The sequence below is a fragment of the Otolemur garnettii genome, unplaced genomic scaffold, assembly GCF_000181295.1.
Source record: "Otolemur garnettii isolate 467f Iridium unplaced genomic scaffold, OtoGar3 scaffold00292, whole genome shotgun sequence".
NCBI classification, from domain to species: Eukaryota; Metazoa; Chordata; class Mammalia; order Primates; family Galagidae; genus Otolemur; species Otolemur garnettii.
The window spans coordinates 420,459-439,037 of record NW_003852687.1 but is presented as its reverse complement, the minus strand read 5'-3'; the positions used below and the strand labels follow the sequence as shown (position 1 = coordinate 439,037).

At 49.3% G+C, this 18,579-nt stretch overlaps 1 protein-coding gene across 1 annotated transcript; it reads right to left on the bottom strand.

Annotated features, from left to right (window-relative positions):
• Positions 1 to 961: 961 nt before the first annotated feature.
• On the bottom strand, positions 962 to 12,278 carry LOC100961194 (immunoglobulin lambda-like polypeptide 5). Its single transcript, XM_012813708.2, has 3 exons — positions 12,073 to 12,278; positions 2,759 to 2,877; positions 962 to 1,329 (listed from the first exon to the last, which is right to left on the bottom strand). Exons 1-3 carry the CDS (start codon positions 12,276 to 12,278, stop codon positions 1,010 to 1,012), a joined length of 645 nt encoding a protein of 214 aa, XP_012669162.1. The 3' UTR covers positions 962 to 1,009.
• Positions 12,279 to 18,579: the final 6,301 nt, after the last annotated feature.

Here is an 18,579-nt window from a genome sequence, read left to right as displayed (position 1 = left end):
CCAGACATTCTGTGCTGGGGTCAGTGCCTTTTCTCATTTGTCCAATTTCACCATATCCTCCCTCAATGCAGGCTGAATATCCCCCAGCTCATCCACAAAGCTGTCCCTGACTCTCTGAACCTAACGATAGATGGGGAGACTCTTCATAATTGAGATCCCAACAGCCTTCCAACCTAAACCGACCACCCCTGTGTGCATCAGCCTCACGGAACACTGGTGTCTCATGGAGTGTCATGGGGTGAACATGATTTGGGAAACATTGTGTATCATTAGATCAGACTGTTTCCCTACTACATGACTCGTCAGCTCCTTTATTTAGTTAATATGTGTTGTGAAAGCCGAGAAATACACCTGTGTATTTAATTTTCCAAAAATTTCCCTGACTTCCCAGTTATGACAACCATGGACCCCTTACCTGGTAAACACTTTGCTCGTTGTGGAGCTGGGATGTTCCCTCTGTTCCTGCTCAGATGATGGCCTTTGCTCAAGGATCTCCTTTCTCCTTGTTTCTGCCTCCGACCGCTGTGCTCATGAGACCCTAGTCATTTCTCCTGATTTCCCTCTCAGACCTTCCCCCTGTCACTCCCACTGGGTCCCTCTCCCTTGCCAGGTAAGCAAGGACAGCACCCTATGGGCTACTCTGCAACTTACTGTTGTGGATCATGGTTCCCACCAGCACAGGCAGCCCACCTGTGAGTGGGTTACATGGGTGGAACAACGGGGACGTGGGGTCTCACTGGGAATACCCTTGCCCCTGAGCAGCAACCCTTCAGCCCAGAGACATGACTGGACACTAGAGGCACATTAGTGATGCTGGATGATACACAATTAGGTCTTTATTGAGGAGAAGTTGAATTGGGGAGGGTGAGAGAGCCCCTGGTTTGAGCTGAATCCAGCCTGGTGGCTTAGGGGGACAGAAGAGACTTGGGGAAAAGGATGTCGGGGTGAGAAAGGGCCCCCTGGGATCCTGCAGCTCCAGGCCCATGTGGCTGGGGTGGGGGCCGGGGCCCTAAGCACATTCTGCAGGGGCCACTGTCTTCTCTTCGGTCTTGCCCTCGTGCGTGACCTGGCAGCTGTACCTGCTGTGACCTCTCCACTGGTCAGCTGTCAGGCTCAGGTAACTGCTGGCCACATACTTGCCATTGCTTTGTTTCAAGGGCTCAGTGGTCTCCACACCCTGGGTGATGGGGCTGCCGTCTGCCTTCCAGGCCACAGAGATGGATCCCGGGCGAAAGTCAGCTATCAGGCACACCAATAAGGCCTTACTGTCTTGGAACCTCTCCAAGGAGGGCAGGAACAGAGTGACTGAAGGGGCGGCTTTGGGCTGCCCTGTGTGGAGAGCGGACGGGTGTAGATGGCTGAGGGAGAGTCTGAGTGCTGGACACCATCTCATCTGAAGTCTGTGGCTACTGAGTGGGGTCATCTGGTCCACCCAGGACTCTCCCTTCCTCCTCTGTCTTTCCCTTTTCCCTGCAGGAGTCCCCAGAGAGCAGACAGCCCTGCACCCTCCTAGAAGCCATTCTCAGGTGACCCACCCAGCTACGCCCTTCTGTAGCCTCAGCCCCCCACTCCCACCCCCCAGGCAGACTGTGCTTCCTCCTCCTTGGTTTCTGGAGTCTGAGTTTGGAATCTGGCCCTGACCTCCCGATCCCTTGTCACCAGCCCCAGGTGCCCCTTCATCTTTCCAGTGCCTGAGCCTCTTCTGTAATCTAGGAATTCCCTGCCCAGCCCACAGGATGGCCCTGGCTTTGTGTGGGGAGGCCCCAAGCCTGTCCACGGCACCTGGTGGGCCCTGGAGCCTCCTGCTGGGGCACCAGGCTATGGCCCAGCCCAGCCCACTCAGCTTTCCTGGGCACTCTTCTGAGGCTCTGCCATCTCCCCACCCCACCAGCCCAACCATAGGACCCCTTGTGTTGGCTGTGTTCTCAGAGGGCTCCCCTAGACTCCAGGACATGGCTGCTACCCCAACCCCCACCCCAGCACCGCTGCCAACTCCTAACTTTACTGGAAGCCATGGGGTTCTCTGAACCCACACTTACCCGCCTTTCATCATCTTCTGAGTCTAAGATGCTCTTTGAGGAAGGGAGGCCGATTATGGGCGGGTGAGACTCTGGGCCCAGGGGTGAAGGGCTCTAGGGACAGAGGAGCCTCTGCCCCAAGGGAGGCTTTCTGCTGCCTCTCCTAGGAGGGCTGGACTCTAGTCACCTCCCTCAGGCTGACCAGTTCCTCTGTGCCCACATGTTCTTAAGGCCCAGCAGAGGCCAGAGAGCTGCAGCCTAGATCCAGCGCCCTCTCTGCATCCTCCACTGGTCTCCCCTGGGGTGTCCTCCTGCATCCCCATGTCCCTGGACCCTGATAACCTCCTCATCTGGGACAGGCATTGGTGGCCCAGACCCTGGGGTCTCAGGGACTGTCTCTAACACTGCCACTGTTGCCCTCATCAAAACTGGCCTCTGCCGCCCACTCCAACAACTGCCCCATGGAGCCGAAGGAGCCCATCCCTGGCCACCCCAGCCGGGCCCTGGCACTCGGCTGTGGGCAATTGTTGGAACCTGACCCAGGGTGGCTGCTGCTGTTGGGGCCCTTCCTGCAGTTACCCTGAGACCAACTCACCTCCCCAGACCCATGGAGAAAGGTGAGGGGTCAGTCCTTAAGGTTGGGGAGGACAGAGGGCAAGGCACCCCCAGAGAGGGAAACAGACTTTCCAGAGACAGCAGAAGAGTGGGACAGGTTGGGAAAGGTTGTGAGAGCCACTTACCTAGGACAGTGAGGTGGGTACCGCTGCCAAAGACATACCCCAGTGACTGAGGCTTCAACCAAAATCCACGGGGCCAGCATTGGGAGCCTGTCCCCTGGGGGCTGGGCTGGAGCAGGGACCTGCTGGGCGTGACAGGCACAGGGTGGGGCGGGGCTCTAATCAGGCACAGGGCAGGTACATGGCCATCCCCCTGGAGTGTTCCCATGCCTGTCCCCTGTCCTTGGAGCACCCCCGTGAGTGTCCCACCCTCTGACGTTGTCAGTACAGGTCAGATGGCAACATTGGGCACAGCAGGTGATCCTCAGATGCCCCAGTGACACATCCTGAGGGTGGCTGTGTGGGAGTGGAAGGGAGTCCTGCACTGGCTTGGACCTGCCTCACCTCTGCTGGCCTCATTTTAAGGGTCTGTGAGTCTTCTTCTCCCACAAGTGTTCATGTTCTAGCCAGCCTGGCTACCTCCATGGACAGAGGGCACCAAGTCATTTCTGACTCAAGATGTCCCCACTTGTGCCAGGTGTGGGGGCTCACACCTGTAATCCCAGTACTCTGGGAGGCCGAGTTGAGGGGATCCCTTGAGCTCAAGAGTTTGAGACCAGCCTGAGCAAGAGCTAGACCCCAACTCTACTAAATAAATAAATAAATAAATTGCTGGGGACTGTGGCAGGAGCCTGTCATCCCAGCTACCTTAGAGGCTGAGGCAAGAGGATCACTTGAGCCCAAGAGTTTGAGGTTGCTGAGAGCTATGATGATGCCATGGCACTCTACCCAGGGTAACAGAGTGAAACTCTATCTCGGAAAGGGAAAAAATGCCCCCCACATGGAAACTTGTCTGCTTTCGTTTCTATGAGCCCCACCTAATTCATGAAGCCTTCGCTGATCTTTCAGGCTACTCTGTCCATCTACTTATTCAACTGTCTGTGCAGCCATTTGTCCGTCCTTCTTTCTATTCATCTGCCCATCTATAGGTACACACCATCAGGACCTGCTAATTTTTAAATTATTTTTTGAGACATGGTCTGGCTATGGTGCCCAGGCTGAACTCCTTGAACTCTTGAACTCCCCCTGGCCTCAAGCAATCTTCCTGCCTCAGCCTCTCAAAGTGCTGGGATTACAGGCATGAGCCACTGTACATAGCCAATTTCTGTTGGCTAAGCCACCCCGTCTGGAGCATGTTATAGAAGCTCTAGCAAACTAATTCAGTTGTTATAAATACATTTAAAATGTTAATTGAAATCCCCAAGGTAACCACTAAGAAAGTAACTAAAGTATATACAGAAAAGAAAATGAAAATGGAATAAAACTAAAAATAACCAATAAAAGGGCAGTAATAGAGAAATTGAGAAATGAAAAAGATATGCAATATAGGGAAAACAAATTGCGTAATGCCACTAACCTTAGTGGTAGTTATTTCATGTGTAAAGGAGTTCAAGAGCCCCCTGAGTCAGAGCAAGACCTTGTCTCTAAATAAAAGAAAGCCAGGTGTTGTAGCAGGTACCTGTAGTCCCAGCTACTTGGGAGGCTGAGGCAAGAGCATGGCTTAAGCCCTAGAGTTTGAGGTTGCTGTGAGCTGTGATGCCACACACTCTACTGAGGGTAACAAAGTGAGACTCTGTCTCGAAAAAAAGAAGTAGAAAGTGTTAACAGACCTACAACAAGTACAGAGATGGGATCAGTAATCAGACAAATTCCCACAAGAAAAGATGAGGCCAGATGGCTTCACTGATTCCACCAAATTGGTTCACCAATTTCATCAAATGTTTATTTATTTATTTGAGACAGAGTCTCACTCCACCACCCTGGGTATAGTGCTTTGGCATCACAGCTCACAGCAACCTCAAACTCTTGGGGTCAAGAGTTCTTCTTGCCTCAGCCTCCCAAGTAGCTGGGACTACAGGTGCCCACCACAATGCCCAGCTAATATTTTTCTATATTTTTAGTAGAGATGGAGTCTTGCTCTTAGTCAGCTTGGTTTTGAACTCCTGAGCTCAAGTGATCCTCCTGCTTCAGCCTCCTAAAGTGCTAGGATTAGAGGCCTGAGCCACCGCACCTGGGAATTCATCAAATATTTAAAGAAGATTTACACCAATTCTTCACAAATCCTTCACAAACTTAAAAAAAAAAAACCAAAAAAGGAAGGAATACTTTCTAAATCATTGTATGAGCCATCATTATTCTGATACTGAACCCAGGTGTCATCAGAAAAAACTACAAAATACAATATTCCTTGTAAAACAGAGGCAAAAATCATCAACAGACTATTAGTAAACCAAAACCAGTAGCCTAGGAAGGATTATATAGCAAGTGGGACTTATCCCAGGAATTCAAAGATGGTTTGACTTAAGACAATCAATCCAAGTACTATACCATATTAATGGAATGAAGGGGAAAAGTCACATGATCATCTCAATTGACACATAAAAAGGGGTTGACAAAATTCAACAATATTTTATGATAAAACACTCATCAAACTAGGAATAGAAAGGAACTTCATTGAAGTCATAAAGGGCATATATGAAAAGTCCACAGCTAATGCCATATTCAATGGTGAAAGACTGAAGACTTTCTCTCCCAAATCAAGAACAAAACAAGAAGAGGCTTGGCACCCGTAGCTCAGTGGTTAAAGTGCCAGCCACATACATTGAGGATGGTGGGTTAGAGCCCAGCTCGGCCCAGCTAAACAACAATGACAACTGCAACCCAAAATAGCCAGGCATTATGGCGGGCACTTGTAGTCCCAGCTGCTCTGGAGGCTGAGGCAGGAGAATTGCTTGAGCCCAAGAGTTTGAGGTTGCTGTGAGCTGCCTCAACATGCCACTGAGGGCCAGATAGTGACGCTCTGTCTCAAAAAAAAAAAAAAAGAACAGGAACTCTTGCCTCTTCTATGCAACATTGTACTGGAGGCTCCAGCCAGAGCAGTTAGCAAAGAACAAGAAAGCAAAGTTATCCATATTGGAAAAGGAGAAGTAAAATTATCTCTATTTGCAGATGACATGATCTCATATACAGAAACTAATTAAAAAGTCTTCAAAAAACTTACTATAGTTAAATATCCAAATTCAGTTTGAGGTTGCTGTGAGTTATCACACCATAGTACTCTACTCAAGGTGACAAAGGGAGACTCTGTCTCAAAAACAAAAAAATAAAATATATATAGAATTGCTAAGGACTCCAACAGGCAAAAGTCTGTAAAAAATTAAAATTAAAATTCTCACACTTTCCAATTTCAAAATTTGCTTCAAAGCTAAAGTAACCAAGGCAGCGTGCTACTGGCATAAGAGCAGCCTTGTACATCAATGGAATAGAACACAGAGTCCAGAAAAAAACCCTTACATCTATTATCAATTGACTTTCTTTTCTTTTTCTCACTCTTTTTTAGTGAGAACATTTAAAATCTACTCTCTTAGAAGCTTTCAAAACTACAATGTTAGCTATAGTCAGCATTTTGTACGACAGACGTCTTTTTTTTCCTTTCCATTTTTATTACTACTCAGTAGATGAGAAAATATGATATAGTTCCTTTCACTTCCTCCTTCTCCTTAATTTTCCTTGTCTCTGTGCTTGGGTGTTGGAATGGCTGAGAGGGCTAGTGAGAGCTCTAGTCCCACCTTGGAGCTGACCTATAGATATCTTGAACTTCTTCTTCTTATCTGAAATTTTGCATACTTTTTTTTTGGAGACAATGTCTCACTTTGATGCCCCCAGTTGAGTGCTGTGGCATCATAGCTCACAGCAACCTCAAACTCTTGGGCTCAAGTGACTCTCTTGCCTCAGCCTCCCAAGTAGCTGGTACTACAGGCACCTGCCACAGTGTCTGGCTAGTTTTAGAGATAGGGGTCTTGGTCTTGCTCAGGCTGGTCCTGAACTTGTGAGCTCAGGAAATCCACCCGCCTTGGCCTCCCAGAGTGCTGGGATTATAGGCATGAGCCACCGTGCCTGGCCTTCTCTAGTCTGTTGTATTGACCTATGTGTCTGTTTTCTCTACTATTCGTATAGTTTTGTAGAATATTTTAAAGTCAGGTGATGTGATGCCTCCAGCTTTCTCCTTTTGACCAAGATGTCTTTGGCTATTTGGAATTTTTCGTGGTTCCATGTGAATTTTAGGATTTCTTCCCCCCCTCTTTTTTTTACATTTCTGTGAAAAATAATCATTGGAATTTGATGGCATCGGTGCTGAAACTGTAGATCACTTTGGGCAGTATGGACATTGTCAGTTGATTTTCTGACAGAGGTACTATGACAGGTCAGTGAGGGCCATAATAAATGTCTTCAACAATGGTGCTAAGACAACCTGGATATCCACACAGCAAGTAAGAAAGTTAGATCCCACTCTCTTACTGTTTTCAAGATTATCTCAAAATTGATCAAAGACCTAAGTGTAAGAGCTAAAACTATGAAATTCTTAGGAAAAAACTTAGGTGTAAGTTTTTATGACCTTAGGTTAGACAGCAGATTCTTAGATGTGACACCGAAAGTACAAGCAATAAAAGAATAAAAATATAAATTGGACTCCACTCAAAGTAAAACCTTTTGTGCATCAAAGTGCACTATTAAGAGAGTTAAAATACAACTCACAAATGAGAGAAACTATTTGCAAATTGTATATTTGACAAGGGTGGTATATGATTTGATTCAGGTGTGGTATCTTGCATTTCAACAACAAATAGACAACCTAATTAAAAAATTGGCAATGAACTTGAGCAGCTATTTCTCCAAAAAAGATACAAAAATGGCCAACAAGCACATGAAAAGATATCCAACATTGGCTCAGCGCTTGTAGTTCAGTGGGTAGGGTGCCAACCACATACACTGAGGCTGGTGGGTTCAAACCCGGTCCAGGCCTGCTAAACGGCAATGACAACTATAAGAAAAAAATAGCTGGGCATTGTTCAGTGGTTACGGTGCCAGCCACATACACTGAGGCTGGTAGGTTCGAACCCAGTCTAGGCCTGTTAAACAGCAATGACAACTGTAACAAAAAAATAGCCGGGCATTGTGCCATGCACCTGTAGTTCCAGCTGCTTTGGAGGCTGAGGCAAGAGAATCACTTAAGCCCAAGAGTTTGAGGTTGCTATGAGTTGTGACACCATAGCACTCTACCAAGAGCAACATAGTGAGACTCTGTCTCAAGAAAGAAAAAAGAAAAGAAAAGAAAAGATATTCAACATCATTAGTCACTAGGAAAATGCAAGCGAAAACACGGGCCGTAGGATGACTATAAAAAAACAAGGAAATTAACAGGCATTTGCAAGGATGTGGAGAAACTGTAACCCTCGTATAGTGCTGGTGGGATTACGGCCACTGTGAGATTCACTTTGGTGGTTCTTCCAAAAATTAAACATAGAGTCATCACAGGACCTAACAACTCTGCTCTTAGGCATATACTCCAAAGAACTGAAAACAGGTATTCAAATACAAATGCAAACGTTCATGAAAGCTCTCTTCTCAATCACCGAAAGGTAGAAATAATTCTAATGCCGGTCAACTAATGAATGGATAAATGAGACTGGAATATCCATACAGTGAAACCTTATTTGGCCACAAAAAGACTGACATACTAACACCTGCTACACCATTAATGAATCTTGAAAACATAATGCTCAGTCAAATAAGAGAGACACAGAAGGTCACATTACCAGCCTTACTGTATTACTATTACAAACACTTTTGAATTAAATAGAAACAGAAAGCAGAATGGTTACTGGGGCTGGGAGGTGAGGGGACAGAAATGGACTGCTTTGGGCTTTCCTTTTACAGTGATTAAAATATCATGGATATTTGTTGTGGGAATGTAAAAAGGCATAGACACTTTGGAAATCTTTGGCAATTTCTAATAAATATACACTTATACATACCAAGCAAATCCCACTCCAAGGTATTTATCCAAGTGGAGCAAAAACGTACATTCAAACAAAAACTTACATGCAAGTGTTTATACTACTGGCTTTATGCAACATGGCCCCAAAGTGGAAACCACCCCAATGTCGCTCAACTGGTGAATGGCTAAACAAACTGTGATATACTCACAAATGGAATCCTATTCTGCAAGAAGAAAGAAAGAAATTAGGATACAATCACCTGAACATCCAGGCAATCATGCTGAGCAAAAAAACCCCAGTCCCCAAAGTTTACACACTACAGTAGAACCTGTCAGGTGACCCCCCAAGGGACTGTAATGAACCGGATGACGCACAGAGGTGGTTGACATAAGGAACTAGGCCTGCTGTGCTGATACGGGCATGTGGTGCATGTCCGTCTATGAAAATCAGGTCAACTCAAGGAGGTGGTCAGTGTAACGAGGTGGTCAACTATGGAGGTTCTACTGTATGTGATTCTACCTATAGAACACTCTAGAATGACAAAATGATAAAAATGGAGACAAAATTAGTAGTTGTCAGGAGTCTTGTACTACAGGGAAGTAAGTGGGCAAAGAATACAAGGGGTCTTTATACTTCTTACAACTGCAAGAATAAATCTACAATAATCTTAAAACTTTAATTAAAAAAAAGGTTTACATAATTTATGATTGTATTTATATGCTATTCTGGAAAAAGCAAGATGGAGTCAGGAAGAGATCGATGATTGCCATGGTAGGGGCAGAAAAAGGGTTTGACTATCAAAGGGAATTCTGTGTGTGCTGGGGGTGACGGAACTTCTGTTTATCTGGATTCTGCTGGGTGGCTACAGGATTCCATGATTTCAAAACAAATTTTACATGGCTTTTTTTTTTTTTTTGCTACTGCAGAAAGAATGATTTTTACTCTGGGTAAATTAAAATAAAATAGAAAAATAGGGCTCAGTACCTGTAAATTAAAATAATATAAAAAAATAGGGCTCAAGCCGCTAAGGCACCAGCCACATACATCAGGGCTGGTGGACTCAAATCCAGCGTGTGCCTGCCAAACAACAATGACAACTACAACCAAAAAATAACCAGGCATTGTGGTGGGCGCCTGTGGTCCCAGCTACTTGGGAGGCTGAGGCAAGAGAATGGCTTAAGCCCAGGACTTTGAGGTTGCTGTGAGCTATGACTCCACAGCACTCTACCTAAGGGGACAGCTTGAGACTCTGTCTCAAAAAAAAAAAAAAGATATATTGCAGTCTGTTTTTTAAAAACCTTGATTGTTTTATTACAGTGATCAAAAACATAGAATATTCCCGACCATGGATGTGCCATAATCTATTTTACCTTCCCCTATGGACAGAGGTTGCTTCCACTTTACCCCACGATCATATCTAGCTGAAGTTTTTATTATTTCCCCAAGTTATATTTCTAGAAGTGGAATTAATTAAATGGAATGCACATTTTAATGAAGGTTCATACATGTTTCAGAAATTCATTCTCCCACTGTCAGCTGGTGAGAGCACACTTTCCTCACGGCTCAACCTCTGACATTGTCACTCCACCTTCACTTGCCCATGTCACGGGGATCTTGGCACCTGGTGGCACAGCTCTGCATCCCCGGGCATGAGCCTAGTGACAGGCTCCCCAACTCCCCACTTTCTGAGTCCCCAAATTCAGCTTCCACCCCCTCCCTGCCTCTGCTCTCCCTCCTCGAATCTGGAAATCTAGCTGTGACAGTCCCTACTCAGATTCCCTGAGGAATCTCCTGGACCGAGGACTGAGACCGGGGCTCCTGTTCTGCTGGCCTCGCTGTCCTGCTCTCCACGCTGCCCCCTTTGCAGGCACCAGGACACCAGCCAATACTCCCCATCTGCAGGACCAGCTCAGGCATCCTGTCCACAGAGGCAGGGATGCCTTCTCTTTTCTTGGGCCATGGCTCTGTTTCCACAATTGGACAGACAGCCTTGACTCAGGCTCTCCTGGAGTAGACAGCCTGGGGAGCCCAAGCCAAGCCAAGCCCTAACTCCCCCTCTCTGCACCCTGCGGACCACCCCTTCTCTGGGACTATTTTGTTTAAAATACAGGACCCACTGGTAGGGTCACAGTGTCCTTTTAACTGTCCACCAAAAAAAGTCACAGGTGGTCCTCCATCCTTCCTCTCCTGTTCCTCTCACCTCCACACCCCTGTTCTGTCCTGTCAAACTCTGGGTCACCATGACACCCTCCCTGGGGGCACTCTATCTCTGGATTCCCACTCCTGTCCACCCACCAATTCTGGTCCTGTCACTTCCCTGAAAACGACCTCTGGGACTGCCCAGATGAAGTCTGTCTTCAGGGTCTCTGACCACCTGTCCAGCCTCCTCTCAGACCACTGTGGCTCCAGGGCCCACTTGCCTGGCCCTGTGGACCTTTGGGAGCCTGTTCTTGCTGCCTGTGAGGACTTTGCCAGATGGGTCCTTCTACTTCCAAGGCCCTCACCCATTAGAACTCCTCACTTTGCTGAAGGGGAAACAGGCCTGAGAGGTGGACTTAGCTCCTAACAGCTCAGGGGATGAGGCCATCATGCCTGGGGCTGGACAGGGGGGAAGGGCAGTCCTGTGCACAGGAACTGTGTGATCTTGGGCAGGTCATCTCACTGCTCTGGCCTCCACCCCTGCTTGTAAAATGGAGTGACAGCAGGTCCTGAGGGGAAGGTTTGCCTCCAAAATGAATAGGGCCCAAGGGGTACAGAGTGTACCAGGGACCAATGGGCTGTTGGCACAGACTGTCATAAATGGACCCAGATGCTCAGTGTAGTGTTTGGAGACTTCCCACCACACAGAGAGGAGAGGGCTGGGGTCACACAGCAAGGAGGGCCGCACCCTCGGGCCTTTCCCTTGGAGGCACCTGCACCCTGGGTGGACTTGGGCTCTCAAGGGACCCATCCCAGGAGTCCACCCTGGCTGAGGGTCCTTGGCTAAGCATCTGAGTACCTGGGAACCCCAAGGAAGGCCCCCTCCATCATCAGCTGGAGCCCACCACCTGGTGTGCTGGGGAGTGGCCCCCGCCCAGCGAGGCTGAGGGGCAGAGGTGGCACAGCCTCAGAGAGGAGGGAGGGGAAAAGGAGGCCTGGGCGTCCTGTACATACAGCAGTCCACGCCTATGAGGATGAGGACACCCTGCCTCCATTTCTACCTTACTCGGGGGACTTGGGGGAGGAGAGTAGGGTGCAGCCTTGGTACAGCATTCAGTGGGGGAGCATAAAACTCAGGAATCAAGATAAATAGTATTTTAACATGGTATTAAAAATAAAAATTAATTTAAACAAATCCATGATAGCCAAAATATCAACACTTTAAATAAAACCGGTGTCTGCCCAGGACCCCTCTGGGGTTAGCCTTCCTTGGCACCCCCTGGCTGGTCTCCCCTTGGTTGCCCATTCCTGGCTATGACCACAGGACCCCACGTGCTCCCCGAGTCTCTTGCCCCTCACCTGCTCCGTGGGCTCTGCAGGCTGGATGGGGCGCTTCCTTCCCAGGCTCCAGGGCCTGGGGCCCTTCTCTGAGGTACTGCTGTCAAGGACAGGAGACCAGGGACACCCACGGCCAGGCCCAGCAGCATCAGGGGCCAGCGTAGCCTGGGACCAGGCCCTGGTCCCCGGGGGGCTTCCCGGCCCACCTGTCCTGTCCTGAGCCTCATCTGCCCTCAGGGTCAAAGGCACCTGTGGCTCAACTGTGGCGTGGCCTCCCTGGAAGAGGGTACCCTGGTCCCTTCGCTGGCAGTGGCCGTCCCTGTGTGTCCCAGTCTATGTGGCCCCCTCCTCTCCCTGGACTGCCTCTGGTCCGTTCCAGGGTCCGTGGCTGTTACACTGGGGGTGGGGTAGGGGTTGTTTCTCTCACAGGGACATCTGCCAACTGTTCTGCTGTGGTCTGGATCCAGGGCTCAACTGATGCCTCCCCACCTCTGCCCCTGGGGCCCTGGGTGAGGCACACCTGACCCACCATTGTCCCCACATCCCCTAGGGCTCCCTGGGTCTGTGAGCAACTCCTGTGGGCTGCTGGGGCTGGGGAGAGCTGCCCCGCCAAACAGGAGTCCCCAAGCTGGAGCTTGGGGCTGCAGCTGGAGCTCTCCCACCCAGCCTGGGAGGAGGAGTTGGTGAGAGGGGACGAAACGGGTTTATGTTTAGCAAAAAGCCACAGAGATTCAAGTCCAGGAATCATGATGCAATATTAAAAATGGTGTGTAATGAACCACGTTCAACACCTCACGGGCCTCCTGTCACACGGACACACACAGAGACACCCGCCACCCACATGCACACCGACACACACTTTCATAGATCCCCATTTCCTGGCTTTCTAAGGGTATAACTGACAACATTATATGTGTTTATGGTGTACGGCATGATGTATTCTTATATGTACGAGCTGTGAAATGATTGAATCAAGCTAATTAACATATCCATCACTGCACATACTTATTTTTTGTAGTGAGAACATTTAAGATCTATGCTCTCAGCCATTTCCAACTGTGCTCCACACTGTCTCTATGTAAATCTGCTGGACTCTTTTTTGGAGATTTCACCCGCCCAGGATGGTAACTACTTTCTTAAGAGCAGTGTGTGGAGTCACCATGGCTGGAGCTGAGTCTGGCACAACAGACCATTGTTCCCGCCAGGCCCTGACCTTCTCCCTCCCTGGGAGTCCTACCCCCTTCCCTCCTCCCAGGTCCCCAGTGTTGTTGTAGGTGGGCAGCAGGTGGCTAGGAGGGACTCAGCCTCAGTGTGGAGTGGCAGGGGCCTGGCTCTTTGTTGGCACCGTGATGCCTCCTGAGAGTCTCCAGATTCCTGTCCTCCTCCCCAGGGGAGGCTGGCAGTGGGGCTGGTTCCCAGGACCACAATGAGGTCAGTGTTGGGAGATAATTGGTGTGATAGCAGATTTTTTGGGGTTTTGCTTTAGCTTTTTAAAAAATTGTGGTAAAATATTCATGACATTAAATCTACCATCTTGATCATTTTTAACTGTATAGTTTAGGGCATTCAGTGCATTCACAGTGTTGCGTAACCACCACCATCTCTCTCTAGAACTTTTTCACCTTGTAAAAACCTGCAACTCTGCATTAAAAAATAACTCCCAGGCTCAGCGCCTAGGGTGCCTGCCACTCTCAGAACCTAAGGCATCACGGTGCCAACAAAGAGCCGGCCCCTGCCACTCCACACTGGGGCTGAGTCCCTCCTGGCCACCTGCTGCCCACCTACATGAGTCAGAGCTGGCAGGTTCAATCCAGCTCGGGCTTGCCAAACAACAATTACAACTGCAACAAAAAAATAGCTGGGCATTGTGTCGGGCGCCTGTAGTCCCAACTACTTGGGAGGCTGAGGCAAGAGAGTCGCTTAAGCCCAAGAGTTTGAGGTTGCTGTGAGCTGTGATGCCACAGCACTCTATCTAGGGTGACAGCTTGAGACTTTGTCTCAAAAAAAAAAAAAATAACTCCCACACCCCTCTCCTCAGCTCCTGGCACTTCCCATTCTATATCCTGTCTCTATGCAGTTGACTGTCCCAGGCACTATATGAGTGGGATCATACGCTAATTGTCCTTTGAAGGCACTATTTATTTATTTATTCATTTATTGAGACAGAGTCTACTCTGTCACCCTAGCTATAGTGCCCTGGTGTCATCATAGCTCATGGCAACCTCAAACTCCTCTTGCCTCAGCCACCTGAGTAGCTGAGACTACATGTGCCCGCCTCAATGCCTCAGCTGTTTTTTCTATTTTTAGAGTAGAAATGGAGTCTTGCCCTTGGAACTCCTGAACTTAGGTGATCCACCCACCTTGGCCTCCCAGAGTGCTAGGATTAAAGGTGTAAACCATGGCAGCTGGCCTGAAGGCACTTTTTAATCTGAGAAGTGCTGCAGGCACAACGCACAGGGCTGATGTGACTGTCATTACCGGCTGGCCCCGCTGGCAAAGCCTGGGAAGAATCATTAACCACCATGACATAAATGTACCGCAGATGAAACTGTGCTCCAGCGACCACTTTCTGACTCTTGCTTTGCAGCTCACAGAGGGTATGAAATCAATTAAGAGTGGAGCAGTGAGCATTTTGCAAAAGTGAGGTAGCCCAGAGCATCCATCTGGACAGCATCCGTGAACAGGGAGGGGTGGGATTGTTAATGGGATTTTGCTTCAGTTATCTAAATAACTATGTCTGCTCTGGATAAGAATGGAAAACTTATTTCTTACTGGGAGTTTTGGTGGAAAATCTTTTGAAAAATGCTATCTCGGAACACACTGGCTCAGCTGTGGGTCTGAGTCGAAGCTTGTTGTCAAATTGACATTTCACATTTCACAGTTGGTTGATCTGCTGTTCATGTTTGAAACCGCCTTTTAGGTTCTCTGTGTCCCTGTCCAGGCCATGTCTCCCCAGGGTAGTGCTGCCCCGAAATGTGGTCATCTCTGTGAGGCTTGCCCCAGGATCCCCCATAAAGAGTCCAGAGATGCCAAAGTCTCCTCTGGGAGTCAGGCCACCCCAGATAGCCCCTGGCAGCTGGCCAGTATGGTCATGGGATGCTGTAACAGACAGACTTTGCCTTATGCCACAGAGATCAGGAATTCCCATTGAGGTCAGATTCCAAGACCTGATGTGACTGCCTGCTTCCTAGAGTCCCACAAACACTGGGAGTCCCCTGAGGGCTGGGTGCTGTAACCCTGAGACCTCGCCGTCCTCAGGGAGATGGTCAAGGCATGGAACAGTAAGGGGGAGGGATGCCCTATAACATCATGCAGGGTACAGAGGAAGCCCTGGGAGCTTGACCTACTCCTGCCTCTGACCTGGATCCCCCACTGCCCCTTTGAACCTTGGGGCTGGAGCAGGGTCCAACCTGGGGATTCAGGCTAAAGCTGCTTTCTCCTCACCTCCTTCCGAGGGTATGACACCCACCCACTGTCCAGGACACGGAAGCCATGGTTCTCCCTAAAGCTCCAGGTTTCAGGGAGAAGGGGTTGTCCCTAAACATAGTATCCCCAGCTGCTCCCTTTCTGCCCTCCCCATTCTCCGGCCCTGCACCTGCCATGGCCTCCAAGCTGATGCAGCACAGACCACATCCTCCTGTGGTTGGAAATCCAGGTCTGGCTGGATCCTGGGGGCCTTCAAAGGCTGGGCTGGGAGTCCCCAGATGGTGCAGCTGCAGCTCTGGCCACCAAGGCCCACCCAGGCCCACCCCTGCTCTGAGATATGTGAGGGGTGAATTCAGTCCCAGACAGAGAGGTCTGGGTCCAGCTGTCCCGCCCAGTGGACCCTGCTCAGGGTCCCTGGCACCATAGCAGAGCCCTCTGGGCCCTACCTTGGCCCGTCTTAGAGCAGAGAGGCATGTCACCGTCCAGTCCCTTCTGTCCTGCTTCTGTGTCTGAGGTTTCCCCACACCCTGGCCTCCTGCTGGCCAGTCCTCTGCCCACACTCCATCCCTCAGATCCTAGAGATTCCACCTGTGGCCACCAAGGACTCCTCTCTCCAGGCCATCTTCAGAGCCAGCACAGGACCACCCTCTCCAGGTTCCAAAAGTGAATGTTCTAGAAAATTCTGGGTGCTCAGGGTCCCTGGACCTGCCACAAGGAGTGGGAGTGGCCTCTGCTATTTCAGACACTTCAAAATGCCCTAAGATCTTGAGGTTTCACTGGACTTGAGGGTGATGACCACCGAAAGCCTTATTTGTGGCTAGTGCCGTGGTTGATTGTGTGTGTCAACCTAGTGTGGTCACGGTGCACAGGCACAGGGTCAAACATTATTTTGGATGTTTCTGTGGAGATGCTTTTTAAAAAATATATAGTGAAAAGTGATATATTTAGAATTAGCCAGTTGGACTTGGTTTAGAAGATGATCCCAATTTTATTCAGAACATCCAAAGCACTATAATCAGGAACCTGTTGAACATATGCCTTCTTCTCGCCTGCAGGCCTGATCAGGGTGTTTGGCCTTGGCCACCTCAATGTCTTAGAGCTTTCTCGAGGCCTGTTTGATCTGGTGCTGTTGGCTTTGACGCCCACAAGGAATGTTGCCTTCTGTCTTCTGTCTTCTGTCTTCTTTACGGCAGGCTCAGTGGTCAGGGGAACTTGCAGGTGGCCTAGCGGTCAAGCTTGTTCACCTGGGGAGCTCTTCTGAGGATATCTGGGCTGCCTCCAGAGCCTCAGTGTCTTTGGCTGCCAGAAGGTGTGTGATGTGGGGATTTTTTTTTTTTTTTTTTTTGTGGCCCTGGTTGCTTCTCAGCACTGCCTTCTTGGCCCTCCATAGTCCTCGCTTTGGCTTCAGCTTTGGGAAGGGCAGGAACTTCCCTCTTCACCTTCGGTGCCATCCTGTGTAAAGGGTATCTTTGGAGGTGCTTTTTGGATGAGATTGATATTCAAATGGGTGGGCTCTGAATAAAGTAGATTGCCCTCTGTGTTGTATGTAGGCTTCATTCAATCAACCAAAGGTCTTGACGGAGCAAAGACTGACTTCCCCTGAGAAGGCCTTTGGACTTGAACTGAAGGTCTTCCCTGGGTCTCCTTCCCTGGGTGGCCAGCCCAGCAGATTTTGAACTCACCAGTCTTCATAATGGACCATTTCCTTAAAAATACTCTATTTTTCCCACTTTCTCCATTATTTCTCTCTCTCTCTCTGCATCTGTATTTCTAGTTGGTTGGTTCTATTTCTGACTAATACAGGAGAACTCTGACTAATACAGGCAGCTCTTCATCTTTATAATACTCCATGGAATGGACATTGTCATCTCCATTTCACAGACACTGAATGCAAGGGCATATTCAGGTGTAGTAATCAGCCCCAAATCACAGCACTGGAACATAGAGCCCTCTAGGCCCGAGGATGAGAAGCTTGTCATGGGCCATGGATATCTTTGGAAATGTGGTGAAAGTTTTGGGATTTCCCCCAGGAAAATGTCCTTGTCATACCCACATGGGACTTTACTTGGAGCCCCACAAATAGGAATGCTTGCAGTAGACTTGGAACTTGGTGTGGGGAGGGGGCTTTTCCCCTTCACCGTGGCCACCCCAGAGTGTGTAGCATCAAGCTGGGCACACAGTGGCCACACCCAGGCCTCAAGAGCCCACAGGAAGGAAGAGGCAGTGTCACACCAAAGTGTCAACTCACCCTATGACATCACCTATCCCTACTGTTTCTGAGACCTCAAATCTAGGTGACAATCAGAACTCTCTGTGACTCTTCCCTGTCTGGTAGGAGGAACCCTCAGGACCCACCACCCAGGTGGTCAGAGAGGTACGTCATGTGTCTCTGACATCTGTGGAGTCACTTTCATGACTGGGAACATCTTTGGTCTAGACTAAGCTTAAGCTCTGTGACTCCTGAATCCATTCACAGCCCACCCTGTTTAGTCCTCACCCTAAGAAGTGTGTCCTACTGCCCATGGTGGGCATGGCCAGAAGCTGAGGGCCAGATGGGGAAAGCTGACCCATGTCCTTTCCAGTGCAGTGTGGTGGGACAGGACTGTGAAAGCCAGGCCTGGGTGGGCAAGTTCCCGTCCCACATCCCCATCTGTCTATGTCATGTGTCATTGCAGGCTGCTCCCAATGCCATGGCTTGTGGTATAGTAATAACCTACTCCCCACTGATGGTCAAAGAGGCCGTGTTCCCTGAGTAGTAGCTGGAGAATTGCTCTGAAGTCCCTGAAGGCTGTTTGCTGTTACAGTAGATGCCCAGCACAGGGCCTGGCCTACTGCTGCTGGGACCAGCATACAGTGCGTCCATACTGAGATTTTCTCTGGAGTAGGTGACTATGGCCATCTATCCTGGGACCACTGACACCAAGGGCAGAGCCTTTAAGAGTGGGACAGGGAAGGGGGCTTAAGAATGAAGGACCCATCCTTAGGAGGTCCCACCCCAAGGTTGTGCTGGGGTGAGCTCGAAGTTCGGGGCAGGCACATTTGGGGTCCTGTGGAGGCTCAGTTTGGGGCACAGCCTGGGGACAGTGCAGAGAGTGAGGAGGG